General features: G+C 36.7%; 2 protein-coding genes across 2 annotated transcripts; one reads left to right on the top strand and one right to left on the bottom strand.

The window, feature by feature from the left end:
• The first annotated feature begins 5,087 nt into the window (after positions 1 to 5,087).
• LOC132621731 (uncharacterized) lies at positions 5,088 to 6,539 on the top strand. Its single transcript, XM_060336107.1, has one exon. It carries the CDS (start codon positions 5,580 to 5,582, stop codon positions 6,393 to 6,395), a length of 816 nt encoding a protein of 271 aa, XP_060192090.1. The 5' UTR covers positions 5,088 to 5,579; the 3' UTR covers positions 6,396 to 6,539.
• LOC132621730 (vacuolar sorting protein 39-like) lies at positions 6,515 to 21,291 on the bottom strand. Its single transcript, XM_060336106.1, has 12 exons — positions 20,653 to 21,291; positions 19,671 to 19,882; positions 18,522 to 18,653; positions 18,273 to 18,416; positions 16,610 to 16,722; positions 11,685 to 12,111; positions 10,584 to 10,913; positions 9,956 to 10,177; positions 9,390 to 9,632; positions 8,446 to 8,892; positions 7,526 to 7,624; positions 6,515 to 7,189 (listed from the first exon to the last, which is right to left on the bottom strand). The coding sequence occupies exons 1-12, from the start codon at positions 21,071 to 21,073 to the stop codon at positions 6,989 to 6,991; spliced, it is 2,991 nt and encodes a 996-aa protein (XP_060192089.1). The 5' UTR covers positions 21,074 to 21,291; the 3' UTR covers positions 6,515 to 6,988.
• Positions 21,292 to 21,853: the final 562 nt, after the last annotated feature.

The following is a 21,853-nucleotide window of genomic DNA, read 5'->3' on the forward strand; positions in this document are numbered from 1 at the left end:
TACGTTCTCTTACTACAACATTTTCCTGAACAGAAGGCTCTCAGTTCAGACTCTTGAGCTGCTCTACTTATATATTTGCCTGAACCTTTAAAGTTGCATTTGCATTTGTACTTAAAAATCAAGGTGGTCCGGTTTTTTGCTTCATTTGCTACAAGTCTGGAACATTTGCAAATTACAACATGGGTCAAGATGTTTAAATTTGATAGTCTTGTTCCTTTTTTGTCTGTTATGACATTTGGTCTGTAATGTAATACATGTATTGTTTACATGAATTCTTGGTTTGAAAGGTTTTCACCTATGTTGTTGAACATGGTTGAGGTTATCAAAATGTGTTTTTATCAATAGATTTGCTTTCAAAATATGCTTTTACCAAACTAGAGAGTAAAATCAGTTGTCTCTGTAAAAATGCACTTGAATGGAGTCGTATACCATACATTTTTTTGCGCGGATTGCCCTTCTTTTGGGATGGTCTTTAAATTTTGCCCCTCATATTTGTGGTCTTTAAATTGTGTCCCTCATATTGCTGGTCTTTAATTTTTGCCCTTCGCATTGCAACTCTGAGCGTTCACGCAGAAATCATGAGGTTCTGAGTTCGAATCCCCGCTCAAGCATAAATTTTAAAAAATAAAAATTGCAAGGCAAGGTTTGAGTCGCGTGTATGCCGGACCCGGCATACACTTGTTAAGGAATTACCAAATTTATGCCGGACCCGACATACTCATGCTTTATGGGCAGACCTGGCATAAGTATGCCGGGTCCGGCATAACTTTGGTAATTCCTTAACAAGTTTATGCCGGTGGGGGCATACTTTTAATGGGCAAACTTTTATGCAGGACCCAGCATAAACTTGTGAAGGAATTACCAAAGTTATGTCGGACCCGGCATACTTATGCCAAGTCTGCCTATAAGGCATAAGTATGTCGGGTCCGACATAACTTTGGTAATTCCTTCACAAGTGTATGTCGGTGGGGGCATAGCGAAATTTAAACTCTGTCTTGCGAATTTTTTTAAAAATTTTTGACTGTGTGGAGGTTCGAACCTGGAACTCATGGGTTTTAGCCGAAGGGCAAAATTTAAAGATTTCAAATATGAGGGGTAAAATTTAAAGACCACCCCAAAAGAAGGGCGAATTGCCCTATACAATAATGATGAATGAACTGAAAATTTGAAAATATTTTCTCATAGAATTGAAGAGGATAAGCTGGAACTTCAATAAGGATACTAGCCTCCACCGTGAAGCTATCATAGCAACTGAAGTAAATTTATTGTTAAGGCACAAATCTGCAAATAATTGTTTGACGTAAATGTATCTATCATAGCAACTGAAGTAAATTTATTGTTAAGGCACAAATCTGCAAATAATTATTTGACGTAAATGTATCATACTAACTAAAGTAAATTTGTTGTTAAAAGTATACTTTCATAACCTCAATAATGATCAGCAGCACATATCAAAGTCTTTCAAACCAAGAGTTCATGTACACTACATGCATCACATTACACTAAATGTCATAGCGCAGAGAGGACAAGACTTTCAAATTTAAATACCTTGAACACTATAATTTTTAGAAAGATGGAGTATTAAATTAAGGAATAATTACGTGACATAGCAAACATATAGTGCGTATTAACATTTAGTAGCTATAGTTTAACTTAATTACTTCTCATAGCAAACATTTGTGTATTAATAACATGTAGTAACTATATATATACATACACAAATTAGAATACTCATCACACTATTCACTCCCAATCCATCTCTCTCCCCCCCCCCCCCCCCCCCTCTTCTCCCCACTGCTCCGCCGCCGGAGCTCCGGCGAAATACCGTGCCCCTTCACCATCGTCACTGCCAAGGAAATCTAGAATGTGAACAGCACCACCGTAAGTACCAAGTGCAATCATTCGTTCAGCAACAGCAATACACGTGGCAGCATCACTTGATAGAAGCGATTGTACACTGCCTCCCATCCGTTGATACTTAAGCCTTGGTTCATATTCATATTTTCCTATTTCTTCTTCATCGGAATATTCGTCTCTTTCATCGTCAGATCTGAAAAAACTAAAATCTATGTCGGAGAAGATGAAAAAAACTAGATCTACGTCGGAAAAAAAAATGTCCAGATTTTCGCTATATTCGCCGGATTTTTTTCCGGTCAGATCTGGAAAAAGTCCAGATTTTCGCTTTATTTTGTTGTATATTTACCGTGTATACAATGTTTTTCGCTTGTATTTGTTGTATACATACCGGAAAGTATGGTGTATTTCTTAATTTTTTGGTGTATCTATGTTGTATATAGTATTTTTCGCCTGTATTTGTTGTATACATACTGGACAATATGGCATATTTGTTAATTTTTTGGTGTATGAATGTTTTATACTGTATTTTTCGCTTGTATCTGTTGTATACATACCGGAAAATATGATGTATTTATGTAATTATTGGTGTATATGTATTCAGTTTTTACTCGTTGTATTCATGAATACAACAAGCCAATTTATGAATACAAATAGTTATTTCATGAATACAGTGAAAAAAAATTTGTTGTATTCATGAATACCGCTAAAAAAAAAATTGAATACACATGTGGGAGCTAGGCTGATTTGCTACAGAACGTAAATATTGAAACATTAGCTATGCAGTTTGATTAAACCCCAAATATTTGCTATTTATGTAAAATGCCCTTAAATTAAAGAGCGAGCGCATATGTTTTGGTCGGAGATCGAGCCAAATTTAATGATTGAGTAGATTAGTACACCTCCATTTGAGGACATCCTATAAAATTGGAACGATACTTAAAACATAGCATATCCAAGCGCAAAGATGACACACAAATTAGGAGATGGTCCAAATTTCTTGGGGGAAAAAAAGTTAACTAGTACTCTCAAGAGGTCGCTAGATACGAGAGACATGCTATTTCCATTTCAATTAAATCCTATACAACTTTAAAGTTTAAAATATTTTGATATCTTAGTCGTTTGGTAGAAGGGATAAATTATTTCATATAGATGAGTTTGGGTGGGATAGGATGAGATAGCTTTTTCCACGCTAATTTATTCCACCTTTTATCTCATATAGATGGGATTGGGTGGGATACCAAAGGAGTTATCCCGCCAACTAAACATGAGATAATTTCAATTCCATGGGAATAATAATGATCGGTGGGATACCATAGGAGTTATCCCACCAACCAAACATGAGATAATTCCAATTCCATGGGAATAATAATCCCATCCCTGCTACCAAACGACCCCTCTTCAACATGAGCGGAGCCACCTTTGGCGAAAGGTGGTCAGGTTGTTCATCTTTCGCCGAAAAACTTTGAAGTGCACATAGGTTAAATGTTAGCTATTATGAGCATATATTTAACTAGTGTACTTGGTCGCTTTTCGCGCAGTCGTAAATAAATATACTTTATTATGGATATCATAATTTTATAAAAAAAAATCAATTTTACAATCAAATAGCTTTTTCATGATGTTTTTAGCGTCTTATTGATTTTGATAGAAATAATATTTTGAGAAATAATGCAGGGTAAAAAAAATAGCATGTTTAGATCAGTACATAAGAAAAAAATAAAATAAAAAAGTAATGAAAAGAAAACAAATTAATGGTAATGTAAAATCTGGGGATGTAACCTGGAAATAATAACTCATCTTTTCTTATTCTTTTTAGGCCTTTTTCTTAATTAGTATATTGTGCCTTAGTAGTATGAATTGTTGGCACTTATATTTCATAAAATATAAATAAAGACCTAAAACGTAAAAAAGAATAGGATTACGAAAAATGTTATAGAAAAGGAAAAGAAATTAAGAAAAAGAAAAAGATCAATGATTAATCAAATGTATCCCATCATTTATGCGATTAAATTTCCTCGTTTCTAATACTTTCTTTCCCTTTTCTTAATTTATTTTGTAGATTTTCATCCTATCTTTATCCTCCTATTCCAATTTTAATTTAACCATCCAAAACTCCTGACTCGGTGAGAATTGTAATCACTCAAGTCTTAAGTAATGAACATGATCCTCAAAAGTTAAAATAACGAACCTAAATCTGTCACATAAGTGTGAGTATGTGATTAAGAAAGTTAATAATTCCATTAGTTAATTTGATTTTCACTTTAAATTCTCTGATATAGCACATAGTTCCTTTAACCTTGTTATACTATAGCCTCTAACGCCCTAGAAATATTCGACTGGATGCCTATATTGTTGGCATAAAATAAAGTCGCATATTTATGTAAACTTAATCTTAGTTTTTCTAGGCATGACCATGAGATTTGCATTTTTGTCTAATTTTCAATAAACCTGAAAAATACTATTTCACGAAGTGAATCTCAGTCATATACGTTATGTATTTTGATAGATATGAACTTTCGCATTATCGATCTCTTCCCAATTTTGTGGAGAACCAACCCATCAGTAGTGTTCAATTTTCTCTTGATGAACTGTATTTCTTGCAGTGCATATGGAATTAGGTCCCTATTAATATTTATAGCTTGTTGCAATGAGTGTTGTGGCTGTCAGACCTTAGAAATTGATTACTTACGTTATACTTGATGCTAATGCTAATGCTATTAATTAATTTAATGGGCAAGGGACATGGGTGTAGTCGTGTAGAGATTTAATAGGGAAGAAACATGGAGAATGAGCAATTACTCGATTTAAACAACATTAAAATTCAATGAGTGACTTTTGAGCTTTTAAAAATAGGACTTAAATGGAAGAAAAAAAAAGGGAAAATGCCAAAATTAGGAGAAAAAAAGATAAATATCATTGCTGGCATAGAGTGACGTCACATCACCTTATCTATGCCTAGTTTTATACTATTATATATAGATTATGCACACTATTAACACAAGTGAGAAGAAAAATTGAACACCCTCAATCAAATTTCTGGCTCTGTCACTACTCTTCAACACACTAAATTATCGAACATGTCATGAAAGTTGAAATACGAATCTATATGCAAGAGTTTCAAGTATATAAAAACAAATCATTCTTTTTGATTTGACTAAAAAAAAAGACCGTTCAATAAATACAATTTCCCCCTAATTTCTCAATAATATTATGATGTAGTTAAAACCGCCACCAATTGAATTTTTTTGCAACAACATTACATAATATAATCCCACAAAGTGGAGTTCGAGGAGGATAGAGTGTATGCAGACTTTATTTTTACTTTAGAGGTAGAGATACTATTCCAATAAAACCAATTGCAATTTTTTAAAGGGAAAGGTGCTTTCTAGCAAAAAAGTTCCAGTATGAGGATTTAAATATAGAACTTATAATTGTACATGAAGGATTTCATTCATTCTACCTCGACATTTTGGACGGTGATTAGGGAGGATTTATTCACTGTCTCATCGGTTTAGTCGCCTGCACTTGCAGCAACTTATTCATTACCGTCTGGCGTCAACTTGGCAACTTGACCATTTTACACTATAGTATATACTTTTAGTAATATCATTAACCATATATTAAAAAAGGCTATGAGTGTTTTACCATTTAGGGCAAGACCTCCTTAAATTGTGATTAGCTAGATAAACCCCTCAAGAACCCCCGGTAGCGCCGCCTGTCACATGACTACTCCAATTGTTCAAATCGAAGGAGATATTGACATAGACATAGACATAGACAACATAGACGACCTCAATCCCTTCACTATGATTCTCCCACAAGATATTCAAGAAAATGACACGAATCATGCAACTCCACAGCATCAACAACAACAACTCTATTTCCTCCAATCCATTAACTCCAACATTATCATCAGGCAACTCCCATCTCAAGGCCTTTCTTTCCAGCTCTGGCCTGCAGCCACTATTCTTGTAACTCTCCTTGACAACAACAACCGTAACGGATCAACTCCGTTTTCCAACTTATTCAAACGTCAAGAAAATGGGGTTTCACTACCCCTTCGTATTCTTGAACTTGGTTCAGGTACAGGTGTTGTTGGAATAGCTGCTGCAGCAATTCTTGGTGCTAAGGTTATTGTCACTGACCTTCCTCATGTTCTGCCTAATATACAGTTCAATGTTGATGGGAATTCCAAGGTTTTGGAACAGCAGAATGGGGTTGTTGACGTTGCGGCGCTCAGCTGGGGGGAGAGCAAGGATATGGAGACTGTTGGTAGAGATTATGACCTAATTTTTGGATCCGATGTGGTGTACCATGATCACCTATATGATCCTTTGATTAAGACATTGAGGTTCTTCTTGTTAGGGGGTGGAAAGAAGATAGCTTTTGTGATGGCTCATTTGAGAAGATGGAAGAAGGAATCTGTTTTCTTTAAGAGAGCTAAGAAGCTTTTTGATGTCAAAATCATACATACAGAGCCTCCGTCTAATGGGTCTAGGATTGGGGTGGTTGTGTACCTTTTCACTGGGAAAAGATAGCCTCAAAAGAAGCCACTATCGTCAACCAACGTTTGATGTTAGTGGGAATCTTATTGTCATGTTTAACAATGGGGTTTGCCCAACAAAGAAGTAAAAAGCTCTTTGCTTTTACATGGAAATACAATCAACAAAGAAAATTGTGTATTATTGCTTATTAATTGAACAGTCACAACCTGAGTTGCAACAAAACACTGCATACAAAGACACTCTTCACAATTAAGTTATAAACCACCTCCAATACAAGCAATTTTTTTAAAACAGAAAAACTACACAACCTCAAATCGATCTTATTCACTTGCACATTTGACATAATATTACAACATGTGTATAACATATTCCTTTTTGAGAAGCACTGTCATTCTTTGCTTGCACACTTGTACCACCAGCACGTTTCATATCTCTTGGCATTAATCATGCAAACACACCAGAACACTTCCAGAAACACAGAGCAGAAGTGTCCTACTTTCAGCAATAAGTGGTACTTAAAACTTGAGCTGCAGAACATGCTAAACGGCGCTAACATGAAGAAATGAGATCAATGCCACAAATAGCAACCCAAAACATTCAGTTCATCCAAATCCAACTTCTCATTATCATCTTTTCCTCAACTGAGAGCCTCTTCCAACTGCCTTCATATTCTGTGAATCTCTAAAGCAAACAAAGTGCACAATTGTCTTACCATTAGGATAAACTGCAAAGACACTGGTGCCAATCTTCTTGTTGCAAAGAGAGCACATGCTATCACTGGTAATCTTCAAGACTGCTTTTCTTTGGTTATACAGTTCATCTTTAACCTGTTTCGTACGCAGCTTCACAATGAGAGACAACAAATACTAAACCACAGCCTTAGTAAAATAATCTAGTCAGAGAAATTTACTCCAGGATTAATTTTCAATTTTCCAGACAGTCTCTAACATAAACTCTAAAACAATTGAACTGCAAAGATGATAATTGGCAGTAAAGAAAATCAATGTACTCTACATTGATAACCGGCTAATGCTCCTTAACGACCTAAGCAGTGGCTGGGGACAGGGGAACAAAATAACAGGTAAAATGACGCCAGAAAACTCAAATGACTACATATAAACTGTATATATCTATATATGTGTGTGTACCACAATAAAGCTTACCTGTAGTTTTTCACTTTCTCTCAAGCTTTTTATCACTGAAAAGTTCCGATACGCTTCACTGGATTTCCTCAGAAGAGGTCCGAGAAATGGAAGCAAGTTCTGCATGATGCCAAAATAGGTCAATACGATACTATAACAGCAAGATGTGAAACATTCTTGCTCATGCACAGGGCAATGCTAGAGGTAATGATTCTGCAGTTTCACAAGGTATGAAAGGATGTTTACTCGAACAAATAAACAATGTTGCATGTACTATCCCACTATGAAGTGTATGTGAATTTTCAGAAAACCATAAAGGCTCTACTACCTTATCTTCTCATAACTTGATGCTGGGAAAGAACACAAAGAAAAACTGAAACAATCCTTTGTCCAAAGAGAATCAAGAAGATGCTTACGTGGTATCTAGCAGTGCATGGGGAGTAACATTAGATAGTATTTTACTCGGCATAGTTTGTTTCAAACAGATGATTCGATATACTTGACCATTTGAAAGACAGATTGATCAAATTTCACCTTGCAGCTTCCTTAATGTGTATTATCTCAAAGTGAATATTTAAAAATAAAATAGTGAAACATCTAATATGCAGTTTAAGGACGGTGACTAATCTAGAAACCACATGTTAGGAATAGGACATATTAACATGATTAGTGCTCAGATACAGGGAGTACCATCACTCTTGAACAGATGTCTTAGTTTGTGTAATGTGTTCTAGTGAGTTTTTTTCTTTTTTAGCTTTTGGGCGGGGCTGGGGGTTGTAGCATGGTGGTTTAGCGGAGCCTGTCTCTGGTTTCTTTTCTCAGAGAATCACTTCTGCACACAAGGAATGATGCTTGTCTAATTCATGCCTTTTTTTATTAAATTACGACCAACTTCCTCATCTAGCTCATGTATACCATCACGTTTTGATGTTCTTTTTTACCTGTAGCTTAGTATCCCTTGGCAGCAGTTTCAGCGCTTGGGCCCCATGGACTCGATCCCACCTTCTGCTCAAAAGATCAAGCACCTGATCTAGCATAATAGTAGAACCTCCTTCCTCGGAAGCATCTTCTGTATCTCCATCACTCTTACCACTGTCAGTGCCACTTGGACTGAATCGAGTGTCCTCAGCACCCTCAATTGCAGCAATTTTCTGGGAGCGGCCTCCTTTTACCTTTGCTGTAGTTCCAGCACCAACTTTCGGTATCCTGCGACTCTGAGATGATACCAGATTAGTAATTTTCTTCTCAAATTTTTTTGTTGTCTTCGTGGGATTTAGATAGATTTGGAGTAGAGTCAGGTAAATGTTTCCATAAGATTTTGCTGAATGTTGAAGTCCTGAATCGTACACCCGATCACAATATGCCAGTGCAAGTTCGGGAACATGAAGCTATAAATCAAAGAGAGCAATCACTTTAGTCTGAAAAACACCCACAATTCAAGCTGGTAAAACACAAAGAGACAACTGAAAAGAGACTTCAATGTTTGCCATCATAAAATTAGACATGTATTAATAACAAAAAAGGTGACGTATCTGATGCCCCTACTTGGGAATGCATTCTAGCCCAATAACATACAGAGAAAGAAAGGGTAAATGCAACATACAATGATTTAATAAAACATTGAGAAGGTTAACATGTCTGACCAACAGGTACACTAACTAAAAGAAGAGTGAAATGCTTGCACTACTGACATTGGCTGCTAGATTAGTCAACAGATCTAACAGCAAATGCCAAGTTCACAATACAAGTCTGTAATAATGCTTATGCTGAAGAACTTGCACAGTTTGGATTTTTGGCATACCTTAAGTCCCCTCAAAAGCACCAATACATTAGATAAAAGACTATCCTAAAAAATGTCATGTGCAGTTAAAGGTGGGAGAAATACCTTGTGCACATATATAGACAGTGCAAGTTCATGTTGATTCATTTTCCCCAAAAGAATTGCACGTTCTTCACACAGAGCATCTGGTGGAAGTCTCTTCAGCAACACCTCTGGATTATATCCAGAGATACTCTCCAAAGCAGACAATAGCTTTTTCCTTGTCGGATAACATTGTTTCTCATCCCACTTCTGCTGGGAATTAAGTTCAGCATACAAATCAAGCACTTCTGAGAGATAAATGTGCACCTGCCACAAGTTACTAAGCGCGTTTATCACAGTCACAGACACTCTCAACATTTTATGTCAGAAGCATGGAATTGAAGCACAAAAGTTTATCCCCTGATATACCGTCTTGGAGGCAAGACAATTGTTCCCTAATTTTCTCACTCAGGGTTTTTCAACCCAGCTTTGAGTCGAAAGGAGCCTAAAAGATGTGAGCTTCTTTTCGCCATATCAAGGAGTTCACTTGCAGCAATGTTGCTTTTATAGCTTTTATGCAATAGAAGGTACAAAGGGGGAAGAAAGAGAGAAGCTACAGAAAAACCAGACAGATGAACAAGTGCCTCTACCATTTCATTCTGCAGATTCTCGGAGATGCTATTTTCATTCATGGCAAGCATGAGTTCCAGATAGTTTGCCTGCATGTCTGGAGCATGCTCTTTTAAGTAAGAATTGACCAAGTCCGCCGGAATGTTACCAGACAAGAACAGCTCAATGGTTTGCATAGGACAGCTTTCAAGAACAGGCAATGAGAACTCCAGGACAAGCATGGGGTCAGTTGCACAAAGGGGCTGCCATAAAAAAGAAGATATAATCAGGTGTATATTTAATGAAATGATAATAACTGCATTGGTGAAGCTTTGTTCCATAAAATTCCTTAGAGGCAGATTTACTTTACCTTGTGCTGAGCACAAATGCAGCGTATAATAGGAAAGAAACCAAGAAAATTCCAGAAACGTACATGTATAAAAGATTTAAAAATTAAAGGATTAAATGGACTCCTACATATCACAGTCAAAAATCTTAGCAATCCTTTCCACAAAAGTGAAGTTGGCAGCTCATGATTATGCTTGACATCTGCCTCAACGTGAACCCATAACTCATATTGGCCTCCAAATTTCAACATAGCTGATCCAAAAACTTTACGAGTTTCCACATCTCTCAAGTAATAAAGAAAAAGTAGATAAAGAAGCATACTTTGAGATATTCAATGATCATATCAGGCTTGAACTTCGTTGAGAGCTCTACAGGAGTTTGCTCTGACTTGGATTCTTCTACCAGTTGATGGAGAAGTTTCAGTGCTTCAGGATGCAGTGTATTGCTCCTATAAAGTTCTAGCAGACAAACATACTGGCTTCTTTTTTGCAGGAACTCCTCGCATATTTTCACGTCACAGTAGTTGAGGGCTTTCAGAAAATCTGTAGCAGTAGAAGACTGTCCAGTTAAAAGCAGAGCTTGAAGAAGCGCAGTGTCCAGTATTGCAGCCATATCCCTAGCGATGGAAGTGACTGGAGCATGAATTCTGCCCTAAATGAATCAAAGAAGCTACATTTTAGATGTAAATTAGGCAAGTAATACAGCTACTTAGAATCACCCCAGTACTAACGACTCTTTGAGGCGCACTAGTTATTTTCCTTTAAGTGGTTTCTCCCTTAATTAGACCACACTAAAGTAAGCCATTACTTTTGCATATAGCAGAATCAGAACTTACCTCCCTGACATTTAGACTTCCGGATGATACAAATGAAACAGTATTTTCCGGAAGGCTATAAGTGATCTATATAACTTGAGTAATCAATCAGAATATTTTGCACTAACTGAACTTTTTCTTTCTGATAAGGTTTTTGGTAATTAAATACATCAAACACAGACAGCCAGAAAGTTATACACTTAGATGCAAAGAAAGGTCAATGTCAAACAGCTCAATATAATTTGAGCTGCTTGTTAAACAAGATAACTAACTGGATACAATTACCCTTAGTGGAGTCTTTGGAGTTTCAAGAAAGCTTTGCATATAAATACTGAAATACACTGCTAGTCACGGTTAGTTTTTCCTTGAGCCGAGGGTCTATAGGAAAGAACCTCTCCACCTTCATGGTAGGGGTAACACTCTACCCTCCCAAGACCCCATTTTGTGAGATTACACTGGGTATGTTGTTGTTGTACTGCTAGTCACAGTTACCAAGAAGTGATCCGCTTAATGTCAAAACTTTGACTTTCAATTGGGAACTTGTTCAACAAAAAAGTTCCCCCAAAACGCTGCCGATGGAAGGCATAAGATAAACACTGAAAAGTTACCTTGGTTGGTTTTTTGGACCGGCCAGTTCCATAAGAAATGAAATTATCTCCTACAGCATCTGAAACCACCTCTTCGGTTCCCTCAGCTGTGGCTTTCTCAATGACACTGTATCTCTTCTTCTGCAAATATCCGATCAGAGCCATCAAAGTGTTGTGGCTCATTTTCTTGGATTCTGTATCCATTTCATCAGATTCTAAGACACTCGAAGGCATAGAATCCAGATCATCTGACAGACCAGAGGAACCTCGGGAGAGATATGGTGCATCTGCATCATCTGCAAATTTCTGTTCTTCAAGTATGAAAGATGACTTTGGAACAATAATGGATGGATATAAGGCGAGCACATAAGTGATTTCAACTTGAGATGCCAGAAAATGTTCCATTGCTTCTTCATAGCTCCCATTTTCAAACAGAAAGTACGCATATCTGTATCAGAAACTTGTTATCAATCTTCATGTATATTAGTTTTAACACTTCTCCTTTTCTTTCCTACTTTTCAAAGAAAATAACTAATGAGCTAAAGCTACAAAAAATGAAAAGAACAATAAAAGATAATAGAAGCAAGTTGTATTTAGTAACTTTTTTGCCAATCAATGTTCATAGTTCAATTTTTTTTCTCATAATGGTGGTGTCAATGCCAGGTTGTGCACATCTTGACTAATCCATGCTACCTTCTACCTCCCACCAGCAAAAGTATTGGCTAACTCTGCCCACCAAGGTTCAGCAAGATGAGAAGTAATCACCTAGTATTTTTGTTCCGCCTTTGCTGGAATTTGAACCCTGGTCCCAGGGCTTTTTTCATATCATTGATCACTAGGCCACACCCTTTGGTGCTGTTCATATTTCAACTTTCCCGGGAAAAAGAGAGAACTGACTAGAAAATCGAGATGAGATAGTTTCCTGGTCAAGCCAGTATGCTGTCAGTCTTCCTACTCATGCGTACTACACTAGATGAAGTAAAACTTTCTAGCAAACATATCACCTCACATAAGTTTATGGTAATAATATCCTATCCATTATTCCTGTCCAAATGAAAAAATGTACATCGTTATCAATAATTTCACATTTGGCTTGAAGCCTACATTTATCAAAAGATGTTTACATTTTTATTGAGTCTTTTCTGTGAGTAAAACAAGAGTCCAAGCTTTCGATAAGAATTAATTTCTAATATAACTTCTATTATAGTCAAATCTTTATCAAGAACAGCGACATATTTTGTTAGATCCCACATTATCAATCCATTAAGAAACCAAGACTTTTTGATGGAGGATTTCAAAAGCTCTATAACAAAGAACAAATCCCTAGTTAAAAAGTATATCTACAGATGTTTCCACAAAATTTTGGCCTCAGAGATTCTCATAAAACTTTATTCAAATTAAGACTTCACAGTATACTTTGATATCTGCCTCAACGTGGATACACATCTATTCACCATAACATCATATAAGAAAATATGCAATAACTTTGACTTAAACGAGATACTATTGCCATTGAACTATGTTTTAACATAGAAATTAGTTAAATGTCCGGGGGGAGGTTAAGTGCGACCATGAACTAAATGAGATACATTTTTCTTTGGTTCAGTAAAAAGTAAATTTTCATTAATATAAACAACAAGAAGGTGCTGAAAATGATCTAAATGAGATTGTTATATCCCATATTTTCATACATTGGGACGTTTTAAACTAAACGTGACAAGTTAAAGACAAGACTATTTTAAGGTACGAAGTAGAGACTTTAACTTCCGGTTTCGTTTCAAGTCACAATTTAACTACAAATTTCGTTTGGCATGGAAGTATTAATGGAAAATTGGGATTAAAATAATCATAATTAGATTATTAAATGGGATTGGGAGGACCAAAAAAAAAAAAATCAGTCCATTAAATGGACAAAGCTAGCCGTGTAGATTGAGTGCCATGGTCAAAGGTTCTTGACCCAAGTTAGTGGGATACACATGTCCAAAGTATGGGGGAAACATATATACAAAAAAAAATCTGTTTTACTCCACTTTAACAACTCATTTCAACACTTACAAGTTGAAGATACATAGTGAGAGAAAGAGAAGCTCTCGGCTAGAGCTAGCCGAGAGTGGTGAGTGAGATTCAATCCAAAAAAATCAGTTTTCTTCCTCAAATCAACTCCTCATCAAGTGCATAGGAACGTGTAGTAGTTGTTGGAAAGAAACAAGGAGGTGTAGCATTTCACTAGGGGTGAAGATTCGGCTAAAGTGAAGAACAAGATTGTAAGGTAAGAATGCTTATTGTTCTTGTGTTGCATGATAATTTGAATGTATAGTTCATGCATGTTGTTGTTGGATTGTTGTTGTGGTTGAAGTAGAGAGTGAGCCGTGAGTGTGGTGAAGTCATGATTGATTTCATTTTGCATGTATTGTTGATGAATTGAATAGGTATCAACATAGGTAAATGAACAAAGATTGTAGAAGTTTGATTGTGATGTTGCATGTTGGATATTGGACTGTTTTCTTGAAATTAAAATGAGCCGTGTGCCCTTGATTCTAATGAAGTCATGCTTAATCTTCTTGTACATGGATTGGAAGTGAATTGAATGTGTTGTAGTATGGATAAATGGATGAAAATCATGAAGTTGTTGAAGTGGTCTTGTAGCCGTGTGAGTGGATTGTTTTGGGGGGATTTAGGGACTGTTTTGTGTCACATTTGGATTGTTGTTGTTATGAACATTGTGGTGTATTGTATGCATGTTGAATATGTGAATTGAGGTGTTAAAGAAATGAATTATGTTGAAGTGTATAGGCAGTCCAAAACCGTGGACTGTTTTGGTACTAGAAGTTAATTTGTGTGTGTTGAATGTTGATTCTTGTTGCAAACGTTTAGTGAAAGTAAAGTGCAATGATTCAAGTTAAAACTGAAATGAATTGTGGACTGTTGTAAGAATGAAGATGATGCTAAAACAGTTCCAAGAACCATGAAAGTAATGTCATTAAACGTGTTGTTGTTGTTGCAAGTTAAAACTGGAAAATTGCTAAGCGAGAATGAAAACGTTATGTGTGTTGTTTAGCCGTGTGTATGGGGCAGTTTTGAATGATGTATGGACTGCCCAAGTTTCCTAAGTAGTGTTTAAACAAGTTTGGATTGATACATGAAAGAACGATTGGCAATGTTAGCTTGTAGCGCTAGTTGGTTTGAATGCGAACGAAACGTCGTTTAAATGTTAGAAAGGGATTGTGAGCGTCAAAATACGTATTGAATTCCCTTGTAGACTAATTGTAGCTCTTCATATCTTGATATAGGATAAGTGTTTTTGGGCAGCAAGTACAAGTTAGAATACAACTAAACGCTAAAGGTATGTAAAGCCTATTCTTTCTTTCTTTTGGCATGTCCTAGACGTAAGTATGAAATGATATGAACCTTGGGGTAAATTCTATTCTCTAGTTCCATGCATGACTTATGATTCTATATTTCCTTAATGCTATTGTCACGAGCTTACTACATGATTGACTAATGAATGATGTATAGAAGTTCCTACTCTTAAAAAAAAAATGGCATGAACAGAAGCATACTTGACTTTCAAAAACTACATCATGGAAATTGATACATGTACATGAAAGCTGAAATGTTCCTTGCTATAACTTATAACGAGAGTTGAAAAGAATTGAATATGAATATTATCTTGACACTTTAGAGCTGGTTAGTGCTTGTCCATTGAGTCTCAAAAGATGAATTTCATATATGTGGTTGCTAATTATTCTGCTCGTGCTTACCGCTATATCCTTCACTGAGTCCCGGGCCAGGACACGTTCTCGTGCGCATATTTACTATATTAATCACCGAGTCCCTCACTAGAGGGCCGGGACACGTTATGTATATATATATGATGATATGATGATGTGATGATATGATGACATGATATGGAGATGGTGGCCAGGAGGGCATATTCCCTATTACCGAGTCCCTTATTAAAGGGCCGGGACACGTCTATGTTTATGTTTATGATGCTATGATTTTAATTACCGAGTCCCTCATAAAAGGGCCGGGACACGTTGTATATGTTATATACAGAATGATTATGTAGCTTTGATTACAAAACTCTATACCGATATTGATATGAGATTGATACAGATAAAATATGTCCAAAGGCAAGTTTTATGAATTTCTGATTGTTGCATTGGGTCCTACATACTTTGTCTCCTTATGAGTCTATTACTACATTTCATGCTTTACATGCTCAGTACATATTCCGTACTGACCCCCTTTCTTCGGGGGGCTGCGTTCATGCCTGCAGGTACAGACGCTCGTTTTGGAGATCCGCCAGCTTAGGATATCTATTCGGCTACTTGGACTGCTCCTTCGTTCCGGAGCCTAGCTTGTGGTATAACTCCCTTTATTGTATATATAAGTGTTTATTCGGGGTACGGCGGGGCCCTGTCCCGTCATATGATATTGTCATTACTCTTAGAAGTCTGTGGACATCTGTGTGGGTCTGTTTGTAGTTGTTGATGCGTTTTACGACTATGACTTATGTTTGGGGCGTACCCATTCATAATGGCAGCCTTGTCGGCTTGCATATATATGTATGTTTGGTATTTTGCATATCGTGGCAGCCTTGTCGGCTTGCGTAGGAATATATACATGTTGTTGTTTAAAAAGTGCAACTCCTCAGGAGACAGGTGCCTAAGACATACAAAACTTGGCAGCTTTAAAATAACACTCTACCTTTTTATACAAATGAGATCATGACATGCTGATTATAAATGATTATAGTTAACAGATAATATGAGTGTCCAACTCAGGCACTAGTCATGGCCTACGGGGTTGGGTCGTGACAGAGATACTATCACCATTGACTTATAATTTAGCACAAATTTGATTAGACGCAGAAGGAAGGCTTTTTTTTTTGTGGGGGTGGGGGGTTTGGGGGGGGGGGGGGGGGGGCGGTGTGTTATCACCTTATATGAATTGATTGCTCCTTTGCAGATCTAAGGCTTGAATCTTCTGGTGGTAGCAATTTGCACAAAGCCAAGGCCTCCGCAAAGTTTCCAGATGCTGTTAGTTGTACAATCTGCATCATAAAGAAAGTTGGAATCACACTCACAGTAAACTCGCTGAATAACGCATCTGCCACTATACCTTTCTCCACTTAAAACCCCGACTTATGTACCCGAGACGTGCGTCTAACCCTCACATCACCTATTGCGCTCTTACCACTAGATCAAAGCCCTGGAGCCAATCCATTTTAAACGAAGTACTTTTAACTTTTAGGCTTTGATATGCACTAATTTATTTTTCCAGCAGTAGCTCAAGAAGTTGGTGAAAGAGGAAACCACAACGATATATACACATTCTCCAAGCCTATGCATAAAGATCAATAAATTCCTGCAAAATATACAAAAAAATTCTTTTACCTTGCTGTTGAATTTTAGGGATCCTTTATTAATCTCTGTTAGTAACAGGTTCAAGGTGCATCGCCTAACAGGTTCCACACCCACCGATCCAAGTTCAATAATTCAGACCTAAAGTTCTTTTGGCCAATTGGTAGACCAAGCCCAAGAACCATGGTATGAGCCTGAACCCAGGTTTCACTGCTATAAATCTTGATCAACAAGTGAAGCGTGGGATAATTGCCTTCATATCTTGATTAACTAGCCAGAGGTGCACTCCTAGCACAAGAGTAGCTTTACAAGTTGAAGGCTTAATGTGAAGGCATCAGAACTCAGCTCTTTGGGGCCACCTGGGATCCTGGTGAGTTTTGCAAGTTGAAGGCTTAATTAATGTTGAGGTTCAACAACAGAAAAGCCTTGGCGCCATAATAATATTCCAAAACTCCAATTTCAAGCCTTGATGTACAAGGTTCAACATCCATACTGTTTTGAGCACTAACATCCTCCAATCTCCATCACTTCAGCAAAAGACTAATAGTAATTGACTTAGGGCACTTCAGTGACGGTAAATCATAAAGATAAAATACACTAGTAATAAATACAACCCCATCTTGAAGGTATATTACACTCTTTTCACTCTGCGGGACTTCCGAAATTAAACACTTGGGTCTAAATTAAATCAGTCTGATGTTTTTCCAATCAAACCAGCCGTGCACGTGAACTCCAACATTTAGTTTGTCTTTCTTCCACCACATGAATTTGATATACAAGTCAAACAAACTTCTTAGTTTCCACTCCTAGTCAAACTACATAACATACAAAGGGATGGGGGAGCATAAGTATCCGGAAAATGTGCTACAAGTTGATCTTTTATATATAATGAAGAATATTCTCCAGTGCAATATTTATTTTCATGATTTTTTTTCCATAAAACTCATAACTAAACTAATCTTTTTTTTGATAAGTAAAGTAAGGAAAAATATTATTAAGGCTCACACAGGTCTCATAAACAAAACTAATCATGATTGTTACAACTTGCAATATAGATTTATTTTGCAAGACTTAGACTATCCCTTTGAGTGTCTAAGATTAGTTTCATGACAAACCTCAGTCCCCCCAAAATGAGTTGTTCGCAGAGACATAAATGTGGTACAGTTCCAATACTGGATTAGAAGCATAAGCAATATAGTTCAACATAACATTAAAGTAAACCTTCTAGAGTGACAATTACCTGTGCACCAAGAGGAACAGGAAAAAATCCAAAAACAGAATTATCAAGAGCTACAATCACAACATTGTTGCTTCGAACAAGACAACGAACATTCCGAAGGACAACTGTTTGAATCAAAGGATAAGGAACACAAAGAGAACGTATCTGCAATTTTCCAAAATATCAAACTGCATTATCATCCCAGATTTCGAAGGAGACGCGCTTAAGTGAACAAAAAGTATGGATTAGCAAACTAGACACTCAAGCTACCTCAACATGTCGTGGTAAGAGACCTACTGCATACGGCTTCTGAATAATAACAACTGCAGGAGCTTCAGACCAACAAACCCTCCCTTCTTGGATCAACTTTCCCTTTTGGTCAACTAAGACACCAATATTATCCTGAAACAACAACACTTAACAATGATTAAGCACACAGATCGTTTTCAAAGATCTTTTTTTTTTTTTTGATAATTAAAGGTAATTTTTGTGAGAACCCAGAACCAACTGGTACTGGTTCAGTACCCAAAATAGAGCTGGACAGATAGTTTCCAAAGATTAGGACTTTACTGAAGAGAAGTGAGAGATGATCCACAAGGGCTTTATCAACTATGTCATAGAGAGAAGACTATAGATTCTATGGAATCAAATATCATCCAGGAAATGAGGACGGAAGGTGCATCATACATATGAATTAAATTCTGAAGTAAAAGTATGTTTCCCCTGCTCTATGGATACATTGAAGCTCTGGTATGTGGAATTTGAGAAGTAACAACACTACGGGAAGATGGCCCAGCTCAGTCTATCAGGCCATAGTGTTGTGTGCATGAGTGTGGAAATGAACTGTAAGACCAATCAATCATTGTAATAATGACAATGATAAGCTTTAGAAGACTGTTGAATGACTAGGAAGTGAATAAAATAGCTGACTTCCTCAGAAATTTGGAACATTTCCAGATAATACAGCAACTTAAGACAGATTAATCTGGCAGACGTACAGTAAAATCGGCCTATACAGTACTCATGCATAGGGGTCAGCTGGGACTCAAATGGCCTTGGAAGCATGTTTGGAAAGTGAAGATACCTTATAAGGTGGCATTTTTCTTGGCTAGTTGTAAAGAAATCACACTTGACTCAAGAACACTTGATGAAACGGGGGTTAAAGTTGTGTTCAAAATGTTTGTGTCCGGAAGGATTGGAGTTGACCAGCTTTGGCAAGATGAACTGCTGCTCTTATATCTCTTTTGGTGTAAGGAAAAATTCCTAGATGGTGTTGAATCTTTGATAGATGATAGAATCCCTGTAAGAAGAGCGAGAAGATACTTTTGCTTCTTTTGAAATGTAAATATGATTTCTGCACAACCTTTGTGCTGATGATATATAATATTATTACCTTTCTAAAAGAGTAACAAACATTACCTTGCCCAAGAGAAGTTCTCCCGAGGGAAGAGACACCACAAGAGGTGCGGCGGTCCTTCCTGAAGGAAACATCTCAGACAATACACCATTGGTGGTATTCAATATCATGTACTCTCTTCTAATCCCCAGGCAAATATTCTCACCACACCATGACATCGACTTGACTGTGTCAGGGACTCCAAATTCTTTCACCTCCACAAATCCCCTCCCCCCTATAGAAGTTTCAAGTAAGAATCAGATTACAGTAAAAGAACTCTTATAGCATGAGAAAATACTATCATCAAGATCCAAACTGCTTTGACCAAGAAACCGGAAAGTGAAGTTACCAAGTGCAAGGAAAAAGAAATTACACACATTTATGATACTTTTTTTAAACTACAAGTAGTGAACAGAAAACTATACTCTCCCTGTCCCAATTTATGTAACACTCCACCTATTTTCGGATGTTACATAATGTTTGAACCACTTCATTTTTATACAACTTTCACAACTTCGGGAAATTCAAATCATTAAACTATTGAAAGTTCCGGCATTATCTTAAGTTTTCTATATAAAACTATCTTTTCAACCATTATTTTACTTTCACTATTCTAACTTATATATCATGTTAATATATCTACGTCCACTCAAATATTGTCGTATAAAAAAGGACAATATTTCTTTAGTAGCAAGGACAAGGGACACAGCTAATTCAGACTCCTAAAATGTCCCTCGGAAGATGCGCAAAAGGTACCTACATTTCGGTATGTCTCGGAGGCAAAAACAGAAGCAAGCTCATTCTTTTTACGCATTTTAACCATCACTTTAATAGTAAGAAATCATAGTTCTAAATTATGTTTGTAACATCATAAAATGATTCAGCCAATGAAAAAGTACTTCCTTTCACACACATTCACTCATCTAAAGTAATCAGAAACTGCATTAATGCCGTGACAATGTAAAATTTCCAATCAACAAATATAAGCAATTCAGTCGTCAATACCGTCGTGTCTGAAAATACAAACTCTCTTTTGCCTCCCGAAGCAAAGAAACCCTCTTTTATCATCCCATGAGTATACATTTGCACCTTTAGCCTTATTAATCACAGCCAAACTCTCCAAATTGGGCAACCGATGGAAATATATCGACTCAGAAAGGGAAAGCAGAAGTTCTCGTGAAACAAGAACTTCCATGGCCAGCATTTGTCTTCTTGAAAATCCATTCACACTTCTTTCAAGCACATAGTGTTCTTGTTGAAGACCTAAGGGTGGAGATTGATCGGAAATGGAAGATTCTGGGCCGTAGATACGGAGTGATCCATCGGAACATGCGATGAGCAAATTTGAGCCGTATGATTCGATAGCATCGATTTTCGATGGACAATTATTGAGGAGTTGGAAGGAATCGTAGGCACTGTGCACCATTTTTCTTCTTGTATGATTGATGATTTGTGTAGCATGTCAAAGTAACCTCTGTGTTCGACAGTCCACATGATGCGTGTTACCATGTTAATCATCAGACGCTTACAACAGGAAAGGTTTGTTACAGTTATGCTTTTGTCCCGCTCTTTTTGGATTTTGTCATTAACTTTACTATTTCCATACCCAAATTACCAAATAATGACATGGAAATATACTCACGCCCCCTTTACTTGTTAGCTCAGTAGTTTGAGCAAATATCCTAAAAGCTCATCCATGTATTGACATTAAAAAATAAATAAGAATAATTTAGTCAAATTATCATTTATATTTTTTAAGAAGTATAACTGATTTCTTGCAATTTGTTAACAATTTTTTTTTATTTTTTTTTTAAACTCCAGGAAAATCCACAGCCGCTACTCGTTAGGTGCGCGTTTTCGAACCCGCGACCTCTCTTAGGAAGCCTCCCCTCAAACCAACTCAGCCACACCCGAAGGTGCTAAATTTTTTTTTTTTTTTTTAATATTTTCTTTTCGTTAGGTAAGATTTCAAGCTCTTTTTCTATATGTGAGGTAACAGCTTTTCAGTTTTTGATATGACAACTGCATTTACTTAAAGTTAACGGTTTCATCTAACATTTAGAGCCCGTTTGGATTGGCTTATAAGTTATTTTCAATTTTTTTGAGTGTTTGACTGGCCAGCTTAAAGTCATTTTGTGTTTAAAATAAGCTCAAAAAAATAATTGGGTCAATTTGACTTAGCTTATCTAAAGCAGTTTATAAGCTG

This window comes from Lycium barbarum, chromosome 12 (assembly GCF_019175385.1).
Source record: "Lycium barbarum isolate Lr01 chromosome 12, ASM1917538v2, whole genome shotgun sequence".
Classification (NCBI taxonomy): domain Eukaryota; kingdom Viridiplantae; phylum Streptophyta; class Magnoliopsida; order Solanales; family Solanaceae; genus Lycium; species Lycium barbarum.

What these genes read in the sequence shown, in the direction of transcription:
- LOC132621731 (XM_060336107.1), top strand. Translation starts at nt 5,580, where the DNA reads ATGACTACTCCAATTGTTCAAATCGAAGGAGATATTGACATAGACATA.
- LOC132621730 (XM_060336106.1), bottom strand. Translation starts at nt 21,073, where the DNA reads ATGGTGCACAGTGCCTACGATTCCTTCCAACTCCTCAATAATTGTCCA. An exon ending in GAGCAATCAATTCATATAAG is followed by an intron (nt 12,112 to 16,609) that starts GTGATAACACAC and finishes TTTCTGATACAG; the next exon opens with ATATGCGTACTTTCTGTTTG. An exon ending in AGAATCTGCAGAATGAAATG is followed by an intron (nt 9,633 to 9,955) that starts GTAGAGGCACTT and finishes AACTTGTGGCAG; the next exon opens with GTGCACATTTATCTCTCAGA.